The sequence below is a fragment of the Phacochoerus africanus genome, chromosome 5 (genome assembly GCF_016906955.1).
Source record: "Phacochoerus africanus isolate WHEZ1 chromosome 5, ROS_Pafr_v1, whole genome shotgun sequence".
NCBI lineage: Eukaryota > Metazoa > Chordata > Mammalia > Artiodactyla > Suidae > Phacochoerus > Phacochoerus africanus.
This window is the reverse complement of record NC_062548.1, coordinates 112,889,759-112,908,456: the sequence shown is the minus strand read 5'-3', so window position 1 is coordinate 112,908,456 and position 18,698 is coordinate 112,889,759. Positions and strand designations below refer to the sequence as shown.

The 18,698-nt window shown below is 50.5% G+C and overlaps 1 protein-coding gene across 1 annotated transcript in view; it reads right to left on the bottom strand.

The window, feature by feature from the left end:
* Window positions 1-18,698, bottom strand: part of GALNT14 (polypeptide N-acetylgalactosaminyltransferase 14) — a 211,388-nt gene that overhangs the window by 25,216 nt on the left and 167,474 nt on the right. Inside the window, exons 4-9 of the mRNA XM_047779229.1 lie at window positions 17,712-17,779; window positions 15,349-15,414; window positions 15,117-15,238; window positions 8,097-8,184; window positions 7,308-7,392; window positions 4,483-4,586 (exon numbers count right to left, since the gene is read on the bottom strand). Of these exons, the coding sequence (XP_047635185.1) occupies window positions 4,483-4,586; window positions 7,308-7,392; window positions 8,097-8,184; window positions 15,117-15,238; window positions 15,349-15,414; window positions 17,712-17,779 (533 nt within the window). The remainder of the gene's footprint in view (window positions 1-4,482; window positions 4,587-7,307; window positions 7,393-8,096; window positions 8,185-15,116; window positions 15,239-15,348; window positions 15,415-17,711; window positions 17,780-18,698) is intronic.

The following is an 18,698-nucleotide window of genomic DNA, read 5'->3' as shown; positions in this document are numbered from 1 at the left end:
ACTCAGCACCACCTGTCCTTTGCAGCTGAAACATCATTCTCCAAAGCCCCAATCATCATCCATGTGGTATTTTCCAAATGCCCACCTTCATGTACCCAGGTCCTTAGTGAACCTCCCTTGCAGAACTGACATTGTCCACATGATAGAGCCACCACTGACAAAACACTGCAAAATAAAATGCCTAGGAATAAGCCTGACCAAGGAGGTGAAAGGTGTCCACTAAGAACTATAGAATGCTAATAAAAGAAACTGAAGATGATTAAAAAAATGGAAAGATATTCCATGCTCTTTGATTGGAAGAATTAATATTGCTAAAATGACCATACCACCCAAAGCAGTCTATAGATTTAATGTGATCCCTAGCAAATTACCCATGACATTTTTCATAGAACTAGAACAAATAATCCTAAAATTTATATGGAACCACAAAAGACCCATAATTGTAGCAATTCTGAGGGAAAAGAACAAAGCTGGAGGCATAACCTTCCCAGACTTCAGACGATACTATAAAACCACAGTAATTAAAACAGTGTGGTATTGGCACAAAAACAGACATGAAAATCAATGGAGCAGAATAGAAAGCCTAGAAATAAACCCAGATACCTACAATGAGTTAATCTTCAACAAAGGAGGCAAGAATATACAATGGCAAAAAGACAGTCTCTTCAGCAAGTGGTGCTGGGAAAACTGGACCACTGCATGTCAATCAATGAAGTTAGAACACACCCTCACATTATACACAAAAATAAACTCAAAATGGCTTAAAGACTTAAACATAAGACATTAACTCTTAGAAGAGAACACAGATGAAGACTTCTCTTACATAAATCGTAGCAATGTTTTCCTAGGTCAGTATCCCAAGGCAAAATAAATAAAAGGAAACATAAACAAAGGGAACTAAACAAACCTAGAAGCTTTTGCACAGCAAAGGCAAGCATAACCAATATGAAAATACAACCTGTGGAAAAGAAGAAAACATTTTCAAATGATTCAACCAACAAGGGCTTAATTTCCAAAATAGACAAACAACTCATACAGCTCAGGAACAAAAAAAAAAGCAAATGATCCAATCAACAAAATGGGAAGAAGACCTAAATAGATATTTCTCCAAGAAGACATATAGATGGCCAACAGGCACATGAAAAGATGTTCAACACTGCTAACTAACTATTAGAGAAACACAAATCAAAACTACAGTGAGAGGAGTTCCTACTGTGGCACAACAGGTTCGGCACTGTCTTGGGAAAGCTGGGACGAAGGTTTGATCCCCAGCCTGCACAAAGGGTTAAGGATCCAGTGTTGCCGCAGCTGAGGCTTAGGTCATGACTGTGGCTCGGATCTTATCCCTGGCCCAGGAACTCCATATGCCACAGGACAGCCAAAAAAAGAAAACAAAAAACAAAAAAAAAACAAATTACAGTGAGACATCCCCTTGGACCAGTCAAAATGACCGTCATCAAAAAGTCTACAAAAGTCTCCAGTCTATAAATGCTGGATAGGGTGTGGAAAAAAGGGAACCCTCCTACACTGTTGGTGCAGCCACTATGGAAAACAGTACAGAGGTTCCTTAAAAAAATAAAAATAGAGTTACCATACGGTCCAGCAATCCCACTCCTGGGCATCTTTCTGGAAAAGACAAAAACTCTAATTTGAAAAGATACATGCACCCCAATATTCACAGCAGCACTATTTGCAATAGCCAAGACATGGAAGCAACCTAAATTTCCACTGAAAGATGAATGGATGGAGATGTGATACATATATACAATAGAGTATTTCTTAGCTATAAAGAAGAATGAAATAATGCCATTTGCGGAAACATGGATGGACTTAGAGATTCTCATACTAAGAGAAGTCAGACACAGAAAGATAAATACGTGATATCACTTACATGTGGAATCTAAAAATTTTATACAAATGAACTTATTTATAAAACAGACTCACAGACATAAAAAACAAACTTATGGTTACCAAAGGGGAAAGTGGGGGGTGGAGGGATAAATTAGGAGTTTGGGATTAATAGATACATACTACTATATATAAAATAGATGACCAACAAGGACCTATTATATGTAACACAGGGACATACATTCAATAGCTTATAACAACCTGTAATAGAAAATAATCTGAAAAAGAATACACACACATATGTAACAGAATCACTTTGCTATACATCTGAAACTAACATGACATTGTAAATCAAGTATATCTTGATTATTTAAGAAAGCACTGCATTTTCTGGCATATAAAACTGCTGGGGGAAAAAAAATCCAGAAATGGCTAAGTGCTGGGAGCTGGCTATAGCACGATGGAATGTTGAAAGTGGAGAAAAGAGTGTTTCCTGTGACAGCTGTCTGCAGTGGTTTTTTTTTTTTTTGTGGTTTAAAACATTTCATGATGGATTGTAAAATGTCTCTCCCATGCCTCCCCAGAAGCCCCTCCCCACTCCCCTGTCCCAACCAGCATTTGTTAATGTCAAACGACTGGGAAGCCAACCAGAGGAGATCAACCCTTGATGTGATCAGATGTGGCCATAAAGAGAAGGATCAGTAAGCTGGACCAGAATGCGACATCATCAAAAACGTGCTGCCTGTATCTGCATGTGGCTGCCATAGGGAAGGAGGCTCATATGCACTTTGTGTGGGTCAAGAGGCCAGAGAGATGGAAGCTGGGCTTCGAATAGAAGAATTTTCTAACAGTTAGCCACAAAAATTCTCAACAACAGAACGTGCCAAACTGTGAAGCAGCAAACGCATCATCACAGGTAGCATTCGGGCAGAAACTGGCTGTCTATCAAAAGGGCTGCAGAAGGGATTCAACGGACAGGAGGAAAGGCTAGCGCACATCATGAAGAATCATGAGAATCAGTGTGATCATCAGGACATATGATGGATTCTTCCCAGGAAGAGAGAGATCCATTCCCATTGAGAATACTAGGGTGTACCTGGCTCCAAGTTCTCCTGGGCTGTTGCAGAGAGAACATATACATCAAAGGCAACTCTATCTGTGTTAGTCACCAAATCCCTCATCTTCATCATGGAACCCTCCAATATTCCTTATTTACTTTTTAAAATTTTTACAGTTGATTAACACAATTTTGTCACCGAAAACCCCACCCCAAAGGCCCCCATTGCATCCCAGGACTGAGTCCCAGGTAGGGGATTTGGTTTGGTTTATGGGCAGTAAGCTTCTCTGCTTTGTTTGCTGAGCTTCCAATCTGGCCCCCATATGGCAGGAGACGGGCTTTTGTGATGGATTTCTCTACACTGCCCAGTTTAGGAGAACAGATGCTGTGGGTCAGGCCTACAGCCATAAATTTCCAAGAAATAACTCTTAGTGACTGAGGAAGAAAGCCATAAAACATCCTGGAGGCAGGGACAGGAGAAAACAATGGCAGAGGACAATGTGCAGGATTACTGCTAAATGCCAGGATGAGCCCCATGGATCATTCTCCTGGCCTGCACAACTTCTGGGGCAGCCCGTGCCAAACACACTCCCCGGTGTCCAGAGAGGGGAAGGGGCTCGGGCACTCCGCTCTCCTCCTCTTCCTCCCCTGGGGGTTATTCAACAAATCGTTACTGAAGCCTCCTTTGAGGAAGGCACCACATTGGGCATGGGAGACAGATGTGAACAAACAGACCAAACCTCTGCCTTCGTGGTACGGTTTATATGCTAATCATCTCCTAGGTCCCACCTGCTGGAGGGGAGGAAAGGTCACTAACACTGATTGTGCCCATATGGTGCCTGAACTTTTCGACTTACCTGAGCGGATTTCCACAACAACCTCAAGAAGCATTGCTGTTTTACACTTTGAACACATGGGGAAACTGAAGGGTCAGTGTCATCAGCTGGATGGATTGCGTCTCTGACTGTACTTTCTCCTGTATCTGCACATGGCAGCCCCACACTCCCTGACCACACCTGGCTGTCTGCTTGCACAGATCTTCATGCTGTAACCCAGCCTGTCCATCCCCACTGTTTTCTCTGCACTAAGAGATAAGGGCAAGACACCCCCAGGGTTTCTGGAGCAGTCACCCAGACCCTCCTCCTTAACCCAGTGCTGAGGGCTATACACCTAGCGCAGCCAACAGATGGGATCCAGATGTTAACGGTGTTGCTATCCATCCTTCTCCTCCTCCTCCTTTTTATCCCCAATTTCCTTCCAACTCCAAATTCCCAAGTTCCATCCTGCTAGCTCAAGCCTGTCTCCAGCCCCTGGACTTGGCGCTCCTCCTTGGTCTTTCTGGATTTTGCAGCTCCCTTCCCTAACAGTCCATCTGGGCTTGCTTCTCTGGTCCTCAGCATCCATGCGGTCCCATGGAGAAATCCTCTCCTTACCTTGGCCCTCCCAGCAACCACTCCTCTGGCACCCCACGTGGCCTTCCCCCAAAGAGGTGACCTGCCCCCCAACTCCCTGCCCTCATCCCAGGCACATGTGGTCCAAGGACATGGAGACCCCCGACCCCAGCCTCAGCAACTCACCAAAGTTCTCTCCACCCCAGATGTCCATGTCCGTGTCGTATTTCCCCAGGTAGTCAAACCAGGATTTGTCCATCACGAAGAGCCCTCCAGCTATGATTGGAGTCCTGTGCATTTGGAAGGAAAGCAGGGAAGGTCAGTCCCGGGAGGGGGACCCCTCTCATGTTCTTGTGCCCTGGTGGTCCTGACCTCAAGGCCACATTCTTCCCACTTCTGTTCATACATTGCTTGCTTACCTCAAATAGGAACGTGCTCCAGGGCTTCTCCCTTTGAGTGTGAGTCTCCTGACCTGGCGCACAGGCTAATCTGCTCATTGCACACCTCTCTACCCAGAACCCCAGCTGTTCTGCCGGCCTGGGGACCCTCCCCCACCTCTCCCCAGGCCCTGCCTTGCGGGGCTTTCCTGGGAGCCCCACCACTGGGGACTAGGACAATGGGCCACTGACCCAGTAGAGAAGAGGGGCTGAGGCGGCACCTGTGAACAGCACATCCCTTTCTTGAGATGGGCCTCCTTCTCCCTTTGCCCCTCTCTCCCCCTCTGTTACAGACTGAGTTACGGCCCCTGAAAAATATGTTGGGGTCCTAACCCCTAGTACCTCAGAATGTGACCGTATTTGGAGGAAGGTCTTTACCGAGGTGATCAGGCTAAAATGAGGTCATTAGGGTGGGTCCTTGTCATAGGACTGGTGTCCTTATAAAAAGCGGACACTTAGTCACAGAGACAACCATGCAGAAAGAGAAGATGCCAGGAGATGGCCCTCTGCAAACCAAGGAGAGGGGTGTGGCACAGCCCTCAGGAAGAACCAACCCTGCCAACACCTTGACCTTGGACTTCCAGCCTCCAGAGCTGGACACAGCACATCTCTGTGGCTTAGACCACGCAGCCTCTGGTGCTATGCTGCAGCAGCCCTAGTAAATGGACACACCCTCATCTCCATTCCCCCCTTTTTTTTTTTTTTGTGGAGGGGAGTCCCATTCCAAACTCCCCTCCCCTTGACTGCTGAAAAAGATTCCAGAGAAGCCACTTGAAAAGGAAAGCACTGCACCGTCCAGCCAGGCCACCAGATAAGCATAAGTAGGTGTGTCTGTAAGAATCAATGGCTGGGGTAGGGGTGGGGGTGTGGGGGCCCTCGAGGACCTGGCCCCTCATTTAGTGGGTCCAGAGGGCAAAGAGGATTTTCTTCTATGTCACGCAGTTAGTAGATGCAGGGAAGATCAGAAGTTCGGTCTCCCTACTGTCCCCTGAGAACTGGCCCAATCTGGGAATCACTTGTCCTCGGAGCAGAGATAGTCCCACAGGTGGAACCTGAGAACTCCACCCCAGGACAGAGAAGGGAAAGCCAGAGGCCACTGCAGCACCACAACCTCCTTCCGTGACTCAGTGCACTGCCTTGGCAGGCCGCTGGTGGGTGCAGCATGGCCCCTTGAGGGGAGGGGAGAAGGCTCTGCCTTCCCTGGAGAAATGAAGGGCACTCCATGGGGTGTTATGGGCTCCAGGTTCCCTCTCCGTATCACTCCAGATCATGAAGGGTGGAGGAGGGAGGAGGGCTGGTGGGAGACGTGACAGAGGTCCTAGGGCAGAGGGCTCCCAAGCCCCATGGCTGTCTGAGGGTCATCCCCTCAGCTCTTCAGGGCCCTCTGGGTTTCAATTTGACTTGAGTTAGGTCAATGAAAAGATCAAACATTTACTCCATGGCAGGCCCCTGATGCACAGGTGCTGCTGAACAGGCCAGGGCATTATTGCATACCCAGCGGGGGTAACCTCAGTCTGGTGGTCTTCTCTCTACTTCCTGGCTTCCTGATGCTCCACCAGAGGTGGACCAGTTCTAGCTTGGAAATTCCCACCAGATCTGGGACCTGTGTAGCCTCCCGTCTTAGGTAGGAACATTGAGGCCACACATGTGGTGATGCTGAGTCTTCTGCTGGACCTCTGTGCTCTCCTCTCTGCCAACTGCTCAGATAGACCTGAACCCCAGCTGGCCATCTGGCCACTGTGCTGTGGGTCAGGTGGGGGCTGGGAGCAAGAATGTAGGTCAGGGGAAGTTTCCATCATGGGGCAGTGGAAACGAATCCAACTAGGAACCATGAGGATGCAGGTTCGATCCCTGGCCTTGCTCAGTGGGTTAAGGATCCGGTGTTGCCATGAGCTATGGTGTAGGTGGCAGATGTGGCCTGGATCCCAAGTTGCTGTGGCTGTGGTGTAGGCCGGCGGCTGTAGTTCTGATTCAATCCCTAGCCTGAGAACCTCCATATGCCATGGGTGCAGCCCTAAAAGGACAAGAAACAAACAAACAAAAAAAGAATGTAGGTCAGGACAGAGCCATCATAGCACTGCACAAGCAGCCCAGATCTGACATCCCTGTTGTGTTCTCGCACGGGACACAGAAGTCATGTTTGGTAGGACATAGCAGTGGCCATGCCTTGACACCAGTCTCCACTTAAAGCCCTGGCTGACTCGACCTTCCTGGGCTGAATCCTGACATCTAGGACCTGGGGGCTAAGGGACCATCTTTTCTCTTGTCAGAGGCTCAAATAAGCCCATCCGGGACCCTCCAATGTTTAGCAGGAAGCATGAGGACATCAAGGTACACGTGTGGGTGGCAAGTCCTCAGCGCAGGCCTCCCCCAGGCCCCATCCCTTCAGCAGAAGTCTCCGTGAGGACAAAGCCTCCTAAAATAAGGGCCAAAATGGCACTGGCCTGGCCAAAGGGTCCTCTTGGTTTCTGCCCAATCTTTGAGCATCTAACATGGACTGCTTCCCTGCACCACGTGACAGCAGGAAGGACCAAGTGGTAACGAATCTGCCCACCCACCCTTTCCCTGACTCACCGAATGGGCTCAGTGGGGTCCAGGCGCCGAGCCTTCTGCTCTGGCGTGAGCTGCTCCCATTGGAAGTGGAGGCTCCAGTCAAAGCCTACAACACAGTATCCACGTGGTTGATGCGGTCTCTCCGAGGGACCCACAGAGCTTGTTCATCCTGTCCCTTTACTAGAAGCTCAAGAACGTACCCAGGTTCCCAGGTGGTCCCAGGATAACAGGACTCACCCAGGCTGATCAGCAATTGCCCTTCCTCAGCTTCCTCCTCCTTCTCCACCCCCACTGCCTTCCTGAGGCTTCTCTGCTGGTAGAGCGGGGAATACAGGGCAGAGGATAAACAGTCAGAGCTGACAGCCCAACAGTAGGACCCAGGGGGACAAGATGGGCAGTTATGGAGTGTGGCCCTTGGCCAGGAGTCTCAGGAGGAGAAAGCAGGGGTCTGTGAGGGGCTGAATCCCCCCAAGTCCGGTCTTGGGGAGCCAGCACTCGGCCCCGGGGCAGCACTTCAGTGGGGCTGGAGGAGAGGCTGGAGCCCTTTACAGCCGGAGGGTGGGGGGGGGGCTTGCTTCTTTCACATCCTCAGGCCCTAGAGTGAGCCCCGTGGGCTGGGAGTGACCTTCCCCCTCCCTGGTCCTTCCATTCGGTCCCTGTGATGAGGGCCACAGTGGCTGTGACATTACAGGATGCAGGGCTGGATATTCCAGACAAGCCACTAAGAGACTTTTCCTTACTTCTTTCCCACGTGGCAGCAGCCAAGGAGAAAACGAGGTCTTACTGGGCCCCAGGGTCTGCCCCACTCACCCCCTCTGAGCTCCGTGGCCGACTCGATGTAGTCGAAGGTGTCCAGGTGGATGATGTCGATCACAGGGCACACGACCCGCGTGTAGTCCTGCAAGACAACGGGCTGCACGCTCAGAGGTGGTGTCAGGGCCAGGCTGGGAGCCGGGGGCCTGGGTAGGGCCCCACCCTGGGAGACTGGTTTCAGTGCTTGACCTAGAACTTTCCTCTCTGAATCAGAATAGTCTTGGCTATAAAAGGGGGCATGGGACACTGACCTCTCTAGCTACGATGCCTACAAGGCTTAGGGTCTTTCCTTTACTCCTGGGCGCCTCTTGATGGCCATCCAGGCATGGTGGGGACACGGGGAGGCTGGCTGGAGTGGGCTGGGCATGGAGCCAAGGGAGATCAAGAAGAAGGGGGCTCCCACTGGCCTTCACCATCATGAGTCTCTCAGGACAGAGGATACGGTCACCCAGGGAGGTGGCCTCAAGCCCGCAGCTCCAGGAAGCAAAGCCACATCCTGAGAGTGGGAACCTCTTGGAATTTCCCGATAGTTTCTTTGGATGCCTATGGTTCATGGGCAAGTTGATAACTACCTTCCACTGTCTCCTCTGATACTCAAATCTGTACCTTGGGCCCTGACTCCACTCCTCACTTCCAGACTCAGATGGATCCACCATGCCACCGGCCACCTCTGCATGGACATCACATGCCCTTTCATCAGGGCATCGCCGTCTTCGCCCCAGACATGCTTCTTTCCTTTGGTCCCTATTTCTGTCCACAGAACCATCACACAACCCTTTTCCTCCCCAGCACTAACTTAAGAAGCTCTGCCTCTGCCCCATCAACTGGATCAGTCCTGCCAAGTTTAACGAAAACTGCTCTTCTGAAAGGACCCCATCTCTCCTTTAACCCCTCACCCCTGGCGTACACCGCGATGGACTCCCAGCACCTCCCCACCCCTTGCTCCCCCCTTTTCCTTTCGTCCTACAGGTGGCTGACAGAGTTGTCTTTCAAGTCTTACTCTGCAGGTCCACAGCTAAAAACCTGAATTGCTTTGAAGATAAGGCCCAGACTCCTAGGCCTGCCATCCAAGACCACCATCTAGCCTGTATCTAGCTTCCCAGCCTCCCCCAGGCTACTCGCTCTATAAGCATCAATGCCATCCAGGGAAGAGTTTCAACAGTAGCAAGAGAAGTTCCCCAGTTCTGAGGGGCTGTCAAGACATGGCATATATTTTTTTAAAGGTTCTTTAATTCTGAGTGAACACTCCTGTACCGGCATGCAGGAAGGGAAACTGGGCCATATAAATGAGCTGCGAACATGGAGACTCGGTAACAAATGGGAATCCAGCAGCCAAGGAGCGCCAACAGGCCTGGCCCAAGCAGGTAGGACCACTTTTCCAGGGCCCCGCACCTACCACCCCTGGTCAATACGGGCAGGAACTTCTGTTTCTCATTGCAGCCATTTAATTTCCTGGTTCATTGTCTCCCCTAAATGAGGCTGTCTTCTTATTTTAAGCTCAGATTCACCAAGTGCCCGCCGTTACGTTCACAGACTTAATTTGGCCCCCAGCCTCTGCACGTGACTCATCCTGCCAGTGACAAGGTGCCTCTGAAGCCAATTGGAAGGAGATGCTCATTTTCAATGCGTTGCTTCTCCCTCTGAGAGGTGCACAGATGCTTCCTGCTCAGTCAGTGCAGCCCCTGCCCAGCTGCCACAGTGCTCTGGGGCCACAGGCATCGCGGGTCCGTGTCTGTGCACACACTGAATGCACACCGTCCACACCAGCCACACCAGCCACCCGGCATGCACACCAGTACCTATACAGACACACACCAGAACAGTCTCCTGACTTGAACTCTGCAATGTCCTCAGATGTTCAGGGCCTGACCTTCTGCAAGTCTGAGGACGTCTTTTTGCTTTTGTTTGCTGAGCTGAGGGGCCTTTGCTGCTTCACTAAGTCCAGCCATAGACCTCTGTAAGGGATTAACCCTTGCCCAAAGATATGTCTGGTCATCCTCCAACTCCTGGGATGTACCTTCTAAGCCCTGGGCATGTTCTGCCTACAAAAGTGTCTCTGTTTCCCTGGGAATCTGGGGCTACACCAGGTAGTCAATGAGATTCATGGTGAGGGCCTTGGGCCATGTGGTACCAATTCGACTTGCCCTCTGGAGGGGCATGGAGTCCATGGTGGTGGTCAGCCCAGGTCTATGCGACTGACCTCCAGTAAAATCCCTGGACATCAAGGCCTGGCTGGGCCTTCCTGTTTGGCAATACTCTGTGCACGTTGCCACCTGTCCTGGCTGGAGGAAGCAGACACTGTCTGCACACCAGCCCTGGCAGGGGATAATTGGATGATTGTGCCTGGAACTCTCCCCACATAACCTCCCCCTACGGTGCATTTTAATCCAGATCCTTTTGCGATAATTAACGGTAACTATGCATGTAGCATCTTTGCTAAGTGCTGGGTCCTTCTATGAATTATTGAACCCAAGGGTGGCCTTCGGAACCCCAAACTGCAATCCTTTTTAAAAAATATCTCCTCAATATTTGGAAACTGATATGCAAAGCAAAATGCTGATGGCTTACCTTGGCCACAGGCCTCCCCTGAAGCCCCTGGGGGCTCTGCCTCCAGGGCCGTGAGAGGCTCTGGGTACCCTCCTGTAAGTTATGAGGGTTTCTGTCCTTCTGTGACAGAAGCAGATGCTTGGCTCAGAGTCATGGATGCCAGATAGGGAGGAGGGAGCGAGGGCTGTTTGGGGCTAAGTGCCACGTGGAGCCAAGACTGTAAGAAGGGGCTGCAGGAGACTTTAGATGTGACCCATCAAAGCCAGGACACAAACCTCTCTGAGTGTCCCTTGGAGTCATATCTGCTCCACTTTTATATCCATCAGCCCCAGGCTGGAGCCTGCTGGCCTGCAGGTGGTCAGATGGTTAAAAGAAGCCAGCTATTAACTCCCTCTGAGGACACTGTCAATGGCTGGAGGCAAAGCAGGTGGATCGATTATAGCTGAGCAAGACGGCCTTTCCTCCTGTAGCCTCAGGGATGGATAGACTCCATAAAGATGCCCAGACCCACCGCAGGTCCCCGACTGTGTCCCCCAGTGGCTCTATTTTTAAGGCTTGGTCCACAGGTAAGTTCAAACAGGCAGCTGGTGGAATCCCCGGCAGATCCAGAATAACACCCCAGCCCCACCTCCCAAATCCAAGCCGAAGCCCTGCCCCCTGCTGAGAGCCAATGGCCATCAATCACCCCTCCAGCCATACCTCTTTCTTTCTCCACCAATTCATAACTAAAATGACCCTGTGAAGCGGCCATCAAAAAACTCCTAGAGGAGTTCCTAGCATTGTGCAGTGGAAACAAATCCAACTAGGAACCATGAGGTTTTTGGGTTTGATCCCTGGCCTCGCTCAGTGGGTTAAGGATCTGGCATTGCTGTGAGCTGTGGTATAGGTCGAAGCCGCGGCTCAGATCTGGCATTGCTGTGGTTGTGGTGTAGGCCGGCAGCTGCAGCTCCAATTAGACCCCTAGCCTAGGAACCTCCATGTGCCGCAGGTGCAGTCCTAAAAAGACAAAAGACAAAAAACAAAACAAAACAAAAAAAACCTCCTAGAGATGACCAAGCATTCACTCATTGCATCCACCAGCATTAATGAACACCTGCTATGGTTTAGGGGCTGTGGTTGGTACAGAGATGAATAAGACCTTGATGTCTGGGAGCGGTGGTGGACAGGAGAACAGAGGACCACAGTGTGGGACCTCTGTTGGCCTGGAGGGAGGGAAGGGGGCAGGAGGGGCAGAGACCTGAGTTCCTGTTCTGATCCTGCCATCTAGAATATGTCTGATCTTAAGCAAATCAGCACATTCTGAGAGATTCTGTTTCTTCATCTATGAAGCAAGGATGGATTATTATTTGCAAAGCAAACCTTGCCTTCCTAAGAGGGCTTTTGGAAGGAACAAGAGAGGAAAACATGTGAAAGGGCTTTGAAGCAAATGTAAGCCATTATTTATACCAATTTGCCAAATGCTACAGGGATTGAAATTTCTTAAAATCTTTATTCCTACTAAAGGAATATGTAGATAAGGTGGGGGGGGGGGTGGGGGAGAAGCCTCTGTTAAAAAAAACCCAACAACGTAGTACTTCTTTCAAGTCTCATCCCATAATTGAAGGGAAGGAAGGGAAATCGAGGTGATTTTCCGTGTGGAAAACACCAGCTGAGGACGCTTCTGACAGCCCGAGCCCAACTTCTTTCTTATCTCTTTCTATTTTTGAAAACCCCAAACTCCAATTACAGCTTAAAATTTCCACTTCCACTCAGAAGATCAAATCACGCGTTCCTCTGAGACGAGACACATACAAAGACACGTGGAAACACAGGCTGACCCACGCCCACACGCCCTGTCCCGAAGGGGATGTCTCAGCAGAACTGTGTCTTCATCGGGAATCTGGTGAAAACGCTGCAGGGGCAGAGCGGGACCACAGTCAGGGCTGGTCTCCACAATCTGCTGCTACAAACGCTTTAGGTCAGACAGTGCTGGGGATTGGGAGCTGCCTCTGGCGGCTGAGCGCAGTCTTGGGGCTACCTGACTCCCAGGGCCGTGGAGGCGAAGCTGGCCAGGGATGCACAAGAGAGCATGTTTCCATGAGGGTTTCTGAGATGGACTCAGAGACGCGGGGATGGAAAGGGCCTCTGGGCTCAACAAGACTGCCTGAGGAGTGCAAGACCCTCTAACACTTCTTGTAGGGACCCGTCAGCCTGGTGGTTCCCAGAGCTCAAACACCAAATGACCGCAGGACCCAGCCATTCCACTCCTTGATAAACACCCCGTGGAAAGGAAAGCAGGTCCTCAGAGGAAGCCTTGTACACAAATGTTTGCAACATCATTATTCACGACAGTAAAAGGGCAGAAACAACCCAAATGTCCATGCGTGTAGGAGTGGATAAACAAAATGAGGTATATACTGTGATGCTGTGATATAAGAAGAAATATATATTTGTCCTTTGTTCCTCCTGAAACCCTCAGAGTTTCCTGAGTGATTGGGGTGACAGGAGCATCTTTTGTTTCTCCGAATAAGCCTCTTTCACTCTATCTGAGTTTATATGAATCAGGTGATTCTCGAAGGATGGGGCCGGTTTCCACAGGAACCAACTGTGTGATTAAAGGGTTGGAAACTTCAGCTCCACCTCCAACCCCCTTATGTCTCCTTCCCACTTGCCCCTCAACCCCAAGGAGAGGAGAGACCCTGGAGATTGAGCCCAACCACCAATGGCGATGATTTAATCAACCATTCCTATGTAAAGAAGTTTCCATCAAACCCCTAAACAGTAGGGTTGGACGATCTTCTAGAGTAGGGAACAAAGCAGGGTGTGGATTCATTTTACGTGGTCCATTCTAACTCTCCCTCCAAACTCTGCCCCACATAGGTGCTGGATAAATGTCTGTTACTTAACTTAGAGGCAGGAAATGAACGCATTTTTTTTTTTTCTATTCCAGCCTTATCCCGTCCCCACTGCATTTAGTTTCTTCTTCTTATTGTTTGCAGACACTGAGTGCCTTACTTTACAACCACAAGGAGGTTATGGGTGCCCCCCTTGGGTGTGTAATCTATTAGGGGAGACAGAAAACTGAACCCAGAAAAGGAAACTGTGGGGCCAAATGGGCAATTCTTGCTGGGAGTGATCCCAAGCCAGACATGCAGTCAGGGAAGGCTTCCTGGAGGAGGAGACAAGTGGGTGAGGCCCTAAAGGGCAAGGGGCTTGTGGCGAGGAGGGGAAGGGCCTCCAGGGCCAGGAAGGGTTTGGTGGGCGATGAGGCAGTGGGGATGCCCAGTTAGAGCCTTAGTCTGGGGAGGCTTGCTCTGTGTGCAAGTGGAGCACAAAGGAGGGAAGGGTGTGGGGGCGCCACCAGTGTCAGGGGCAGCCCCTCAATGGGACGGTCTGCTCAAAACCTATGATTTCTCAATGCAGACCCTCACCTGGTTACGTCGGACCCTCAGAGGAGTCTTCCAACCTCAGGGAAAATGGCTACGTGATGGGTTTGAACATCGAGGCTCGTGTGTCAGAACTCTGTACGCCCACAGAGGTTCATTGGATGAACTAAGCTGGCAAGGATTTCTTAGCACTCTAAGCAGTTCACACACCTCAATTCTCTCATCCTCTGAACACTGACGTTTTGCAGGTAGGAGTCAAGGAGCCGCCTCAAAGGGAGAGGAGGAAATAACCACAGCGCAGGGAAGATGTTGTCAAGGCAACACTGAGGTGTGGGCGGTACCAGCTAGGGAGGATCAGCCCAAGTTACAGAATTCTCTCTGAGAATGTGTCCCCATCTGTGAAATGGGTATGTTAAAAACATATCCCTTCACAGAGCAGCTGCAGGAGTCAGCAACGCGCGGGGAAAATGAACAGCATAAATACGAATCACAGTCACCGGCATCTAAACACATCTTCTGTAGATCGGGGTGGGGGGAGGTGGATTTTGCAGACTATAACATACTGATGGGAAAATTTAATTCTTTTTCACTTTTACGAGGAATAACTGAGACACGGAGAGGAGAAATAGACAGAATTCTAGAGTAATTGAAAGGCAGACAGAGGCAAGGAATTCAGGCCTCTTAGCATCTAGACCCCTGCCTTGGCCTTTGGGTGTGGGTAACACGTGGCTGGAGATAAGACAGAGGCCTGGTTAATTCTGCTGCCTTGTTTTCACAAAGGCACTCATCAGGGCTCCCTTTCTGGAATCTTCTAGTGCCTGGGTGAAATTGTTCTGGGCAGTTCTCTTGCCCAGGAAGTTGCATATGTCACGTATCAGCCGTTGGCAGCCCACCTGCAGGCCTGCTGTCAGTAACAGTGTGATGCAAAGAACAGATCCTGGGTTTTGTCCAACACTGCCTGCTGTTTGACCGTGGGTGGGCCCCCCACCTCAGTTTCTTCATCTATAAAAGGGACATCAGTCTGCGCCTACCACCTCCCAAGGGACTGTGGGCCTGTGAGGCATGAGCTTGAGAAAGTGGGGGGCACGGACTCTGCCTCACTCACCTCTTTGACCCTGTGCAGGAGAGGCTGGAGCCAGTCCCTGTTCACCTCACAGTGGCTGTCAAGGAAAGTCAGGGTGGTCCCCTGGGCAGCGTCAGCACCCCGGATCCGGGACCGGACCAGACCTGCAGTAGGGACAACCGGCCAAGTGGGTGCCACTGTTGGTCCACTGGCCGATGACACACCCCCCAGCACATACCCACACCCCTGGGCCTGCCCAGCAGCACAGACCTACCTTGCCGCTCATTATTGCGTAAGCATTTCACCTTGGGCAGCTTGATGAGTTGTTTGCAGTCCTCAGCTGCAAAGACAAAAGGTCACGTGGATTGAGCGCCCAAGGATGGAGGTGCACCAGCACAGTAGGTGAGGCAGCCCCGCCTCCCATCCCCGCCCCTACCCGCAGCGCCCTGTCCTGACGCCAGAGTGTGCATGGGCTTTGGAAGGGGCTGGGTGACCACGGCTATGAGTATACCAAGTGGCCCAGTCATACAAAGTGGCCTCCAAGGGCCCTCTTTGGAGCAGTTCAATCGCACAATGCACATGCGTCCTTGTTGGAAGGCTTCCAGAAGGGAAGTCTTGGCGTGGTCACCTGGGGATATTTCTCCTTTTCTAGATCATTCAAAACAGGAGATAGGAGTCCTGTTCCCTAGCAGGTTTAGGAAAGAGCTGCTGGGAGGCCAGAGAATGGATGGGATAGATTTCGGAGTTTCAGTTCCCCCTTTTGGCTAGGGGACCCGCGCAGTGTATCCCATCACACAGGGGTGGTTCCACTCTCCGAAGGCAGGGAAATGTGACAGGATGGGCAAGGACCTTGCTGTCCTCTCACCTGCCTGCTGGCCCATCGCTCCTTTGGCTCACCAATTCTTGACTCTGAACTCCATACGTTTTGATTCTGCTTCCCTGGTTTATCAACCTTAGCCTCTCTGTTTGGCTCTGGACTCTACAGGGTGACCACAAAGACTCACAGGGGCTTCCTCTGAGCCAGGTACTGTTCTAAGCACTTCAGGGGTATTAACACATTTCAGTCCTTATATAAGCCACATACGCTATTGTCATTGCCATCTTATAGGCAAAGAAACTGATGCCCATAGAGGTTAATAATTTGCCCAAGGCACATAGCTAGCAAGTGCCAGGTCTAGGATGGGAAGCCAGGCAGTTGGCTCCAGGCCATGCTCTCACCACTGAGACATTCTGCTTCTAAGTGAACCCAGCAGCACTTCCTTCTCCAGCCTCAGGGCCAGGCCACCCCCAAACCTTTCCTCTCCAGGGAAGGGAGACAGGTCACTGAAGTTCACTCAGGTCTGAGCTGATGACCCTGGACCTGGTGCACAACCTGCCTGTGCAATACACCCAAGGCTGAAGGCTGTGTCAGGGGTATGTGTTTCTGGCCACCCTAGAGCAGACCCCAGGATGGTAAGTGGCTCCTGTGCTTAACTTCCAGCATCAGGGCTGGGCTGGTGGGGATCGATTCCACTCTCCTGGGACTTGGAGCTGTCCCCATTGGCCATCACCTGCTTCCCCTGGTTCATCACTGGAAAAAGGCAGTTCTGCCTGGATGTAGCTGACCGCCCAGAACAGCACCCAGGCTGGGATGTCGGCTCTCAGAAGAGGAGCCAATACCCAATACCTGAAATGTAACAATGCTTCTACGATGGTTGTACCTGTCAAACGGAACACACAGGTGTCTGAAAACACCTGCATGTTTTTCTCAGGGAAAGTGGACTTGGAGTGTGAATTTGGGTGGGACTCAGGCTCTTGGACAGGACACCTAGATGACAGTCATGACCAGCGGTGGAAGACTGGAAGGCAGCTGCTCGGTGTGTCATGGCCAGGTAATGGGATGTCCTAAAGACAGAGCCCTCTCCTTGCCCCTACCAGTCCCACTGTGGGAATGAAAGGAAGAAGGTAGGTGGCCTTAGCTCAGGCTGGTGGATGATCAGAGCATATGAGTCAGGAATCTCTAGTCATGGGCACTGCTTCAGGGCTTGGGGTCCCAGCGTCCATCCTTTGAAAGTGCAAGGTCTCTTCTCGTGTCTAAGGACATATCTTGGGGGCGGTGACACAAATACACACACACACACACACACACACACACACCGACTCCATTAAGAATCTACTAAATTGACCTGGTTAGATCCTCACAGCAGAGAACCCAAGATGTTGTGTTTTTTCCTTGTCTTTTTTAACAAGGGCCCCACCCGAGGCACATGGAAGTTCCCAGGCTAGGGGTCAAATCAGAGCTGTAGCTGCTGGACTACACCACAGCCACAGCAATATGGGACCCGAGCTGCGTCTGTGACCTACACCACAGCTCACAGCAATGCCAGGTTCTTAACCCACTGAGCAAGGCCAGGGATCAAATTCATGTCCTCATGGATACTGGTAGGGTTCATTACCAACGGTCCCCAAGATATTGTTTTTCAAATGTAAGGTTTATGGACTTCTTGAGCCCCCCATGGGCACTCACTGTCTCCCCTACCTATTATAAATCTAGACTTTCCTCCATCCCCAGAGAACCCGTGGGCTCGCCTCTGCCAGTTACACGGGGGCTGGGAACAGACCTTCATGTCCACAGTGCAGGACGGCAAGAGTACTTACGGTCATTGCTGAAGTCATCCACCAATATGATTTCCTGGATCAGATTCATAGGGGTGCGGTTTAATATGCTGTGAGATGGAGAGAGGAAAGATCACTATGACTTCTAGTGGCAAATATATGTATCACCTCAAGGTTTAGCCAGCCACCATTGCATTTGAAGAACAAAACCTCTGAGCAACCAAGAAGCTTGTCTCATCACATGGCTCACCTGTGAGCCTCTAGGATAGAACTTGGTTTTGTCTTAGTGAACGCTGCCACCCCCACCTAGCATGCAGACAGAGATCCAGAAGCCATCCTCAACGACCCCCTTCTCCTCAAAACCCCACGTCACATCAATAACCAAGACATGCTGGTTCTCCTGGAGAATAACACTCAAAGCACCTTTACCTCTTAAACCTCCATCCTGGTTCATCCTCTTCTGCCTGTTGTTGTTGTTGTTGTTTTTTTTTTTTTTTTTTGCAGTAGCTTCACCTGCCAGTCTGTCCTCCTATAACTTCCAGAGTGAGTTTTGTTGTTTTTTTTTTTTTTTTTTTTTTTTTGCTTTTTAGGGCCACACCTGAGACATATGGAGGTTCCCAGGCTAGAGGTCAAATCAGAGCTGCAGCTGCCGGCCTATACCACAGACACAGTAACACTGGATCTGAGTGGCATCTGTGACCTACACCCCAGCTCATGGCAACGCCGGATCCTAAACCCACTCAGCGAGGCCAGGGATTGAACCTACATCCTCACAGACACTGTATTGGGTTCTTAACTTGCTAAGCCACCACAGGAACTCCCAGAGTGAGGTTTCTGATCTCTCATTGTCTGACTTTCCACACAAAAGGCTCCATACCACCTCTCCATACCCAAGCCCTCCTCAGGCTCCTCTAGGCCTCTCCCGATCTGGAGCCAGCCCCCATTTCCCATTATCTGGAGACGTCCTACTTGGTACAACAGACGTTTCAAAATGAAATGCATCTCCTCTGCCCCAGGAGCAGTTCCAAT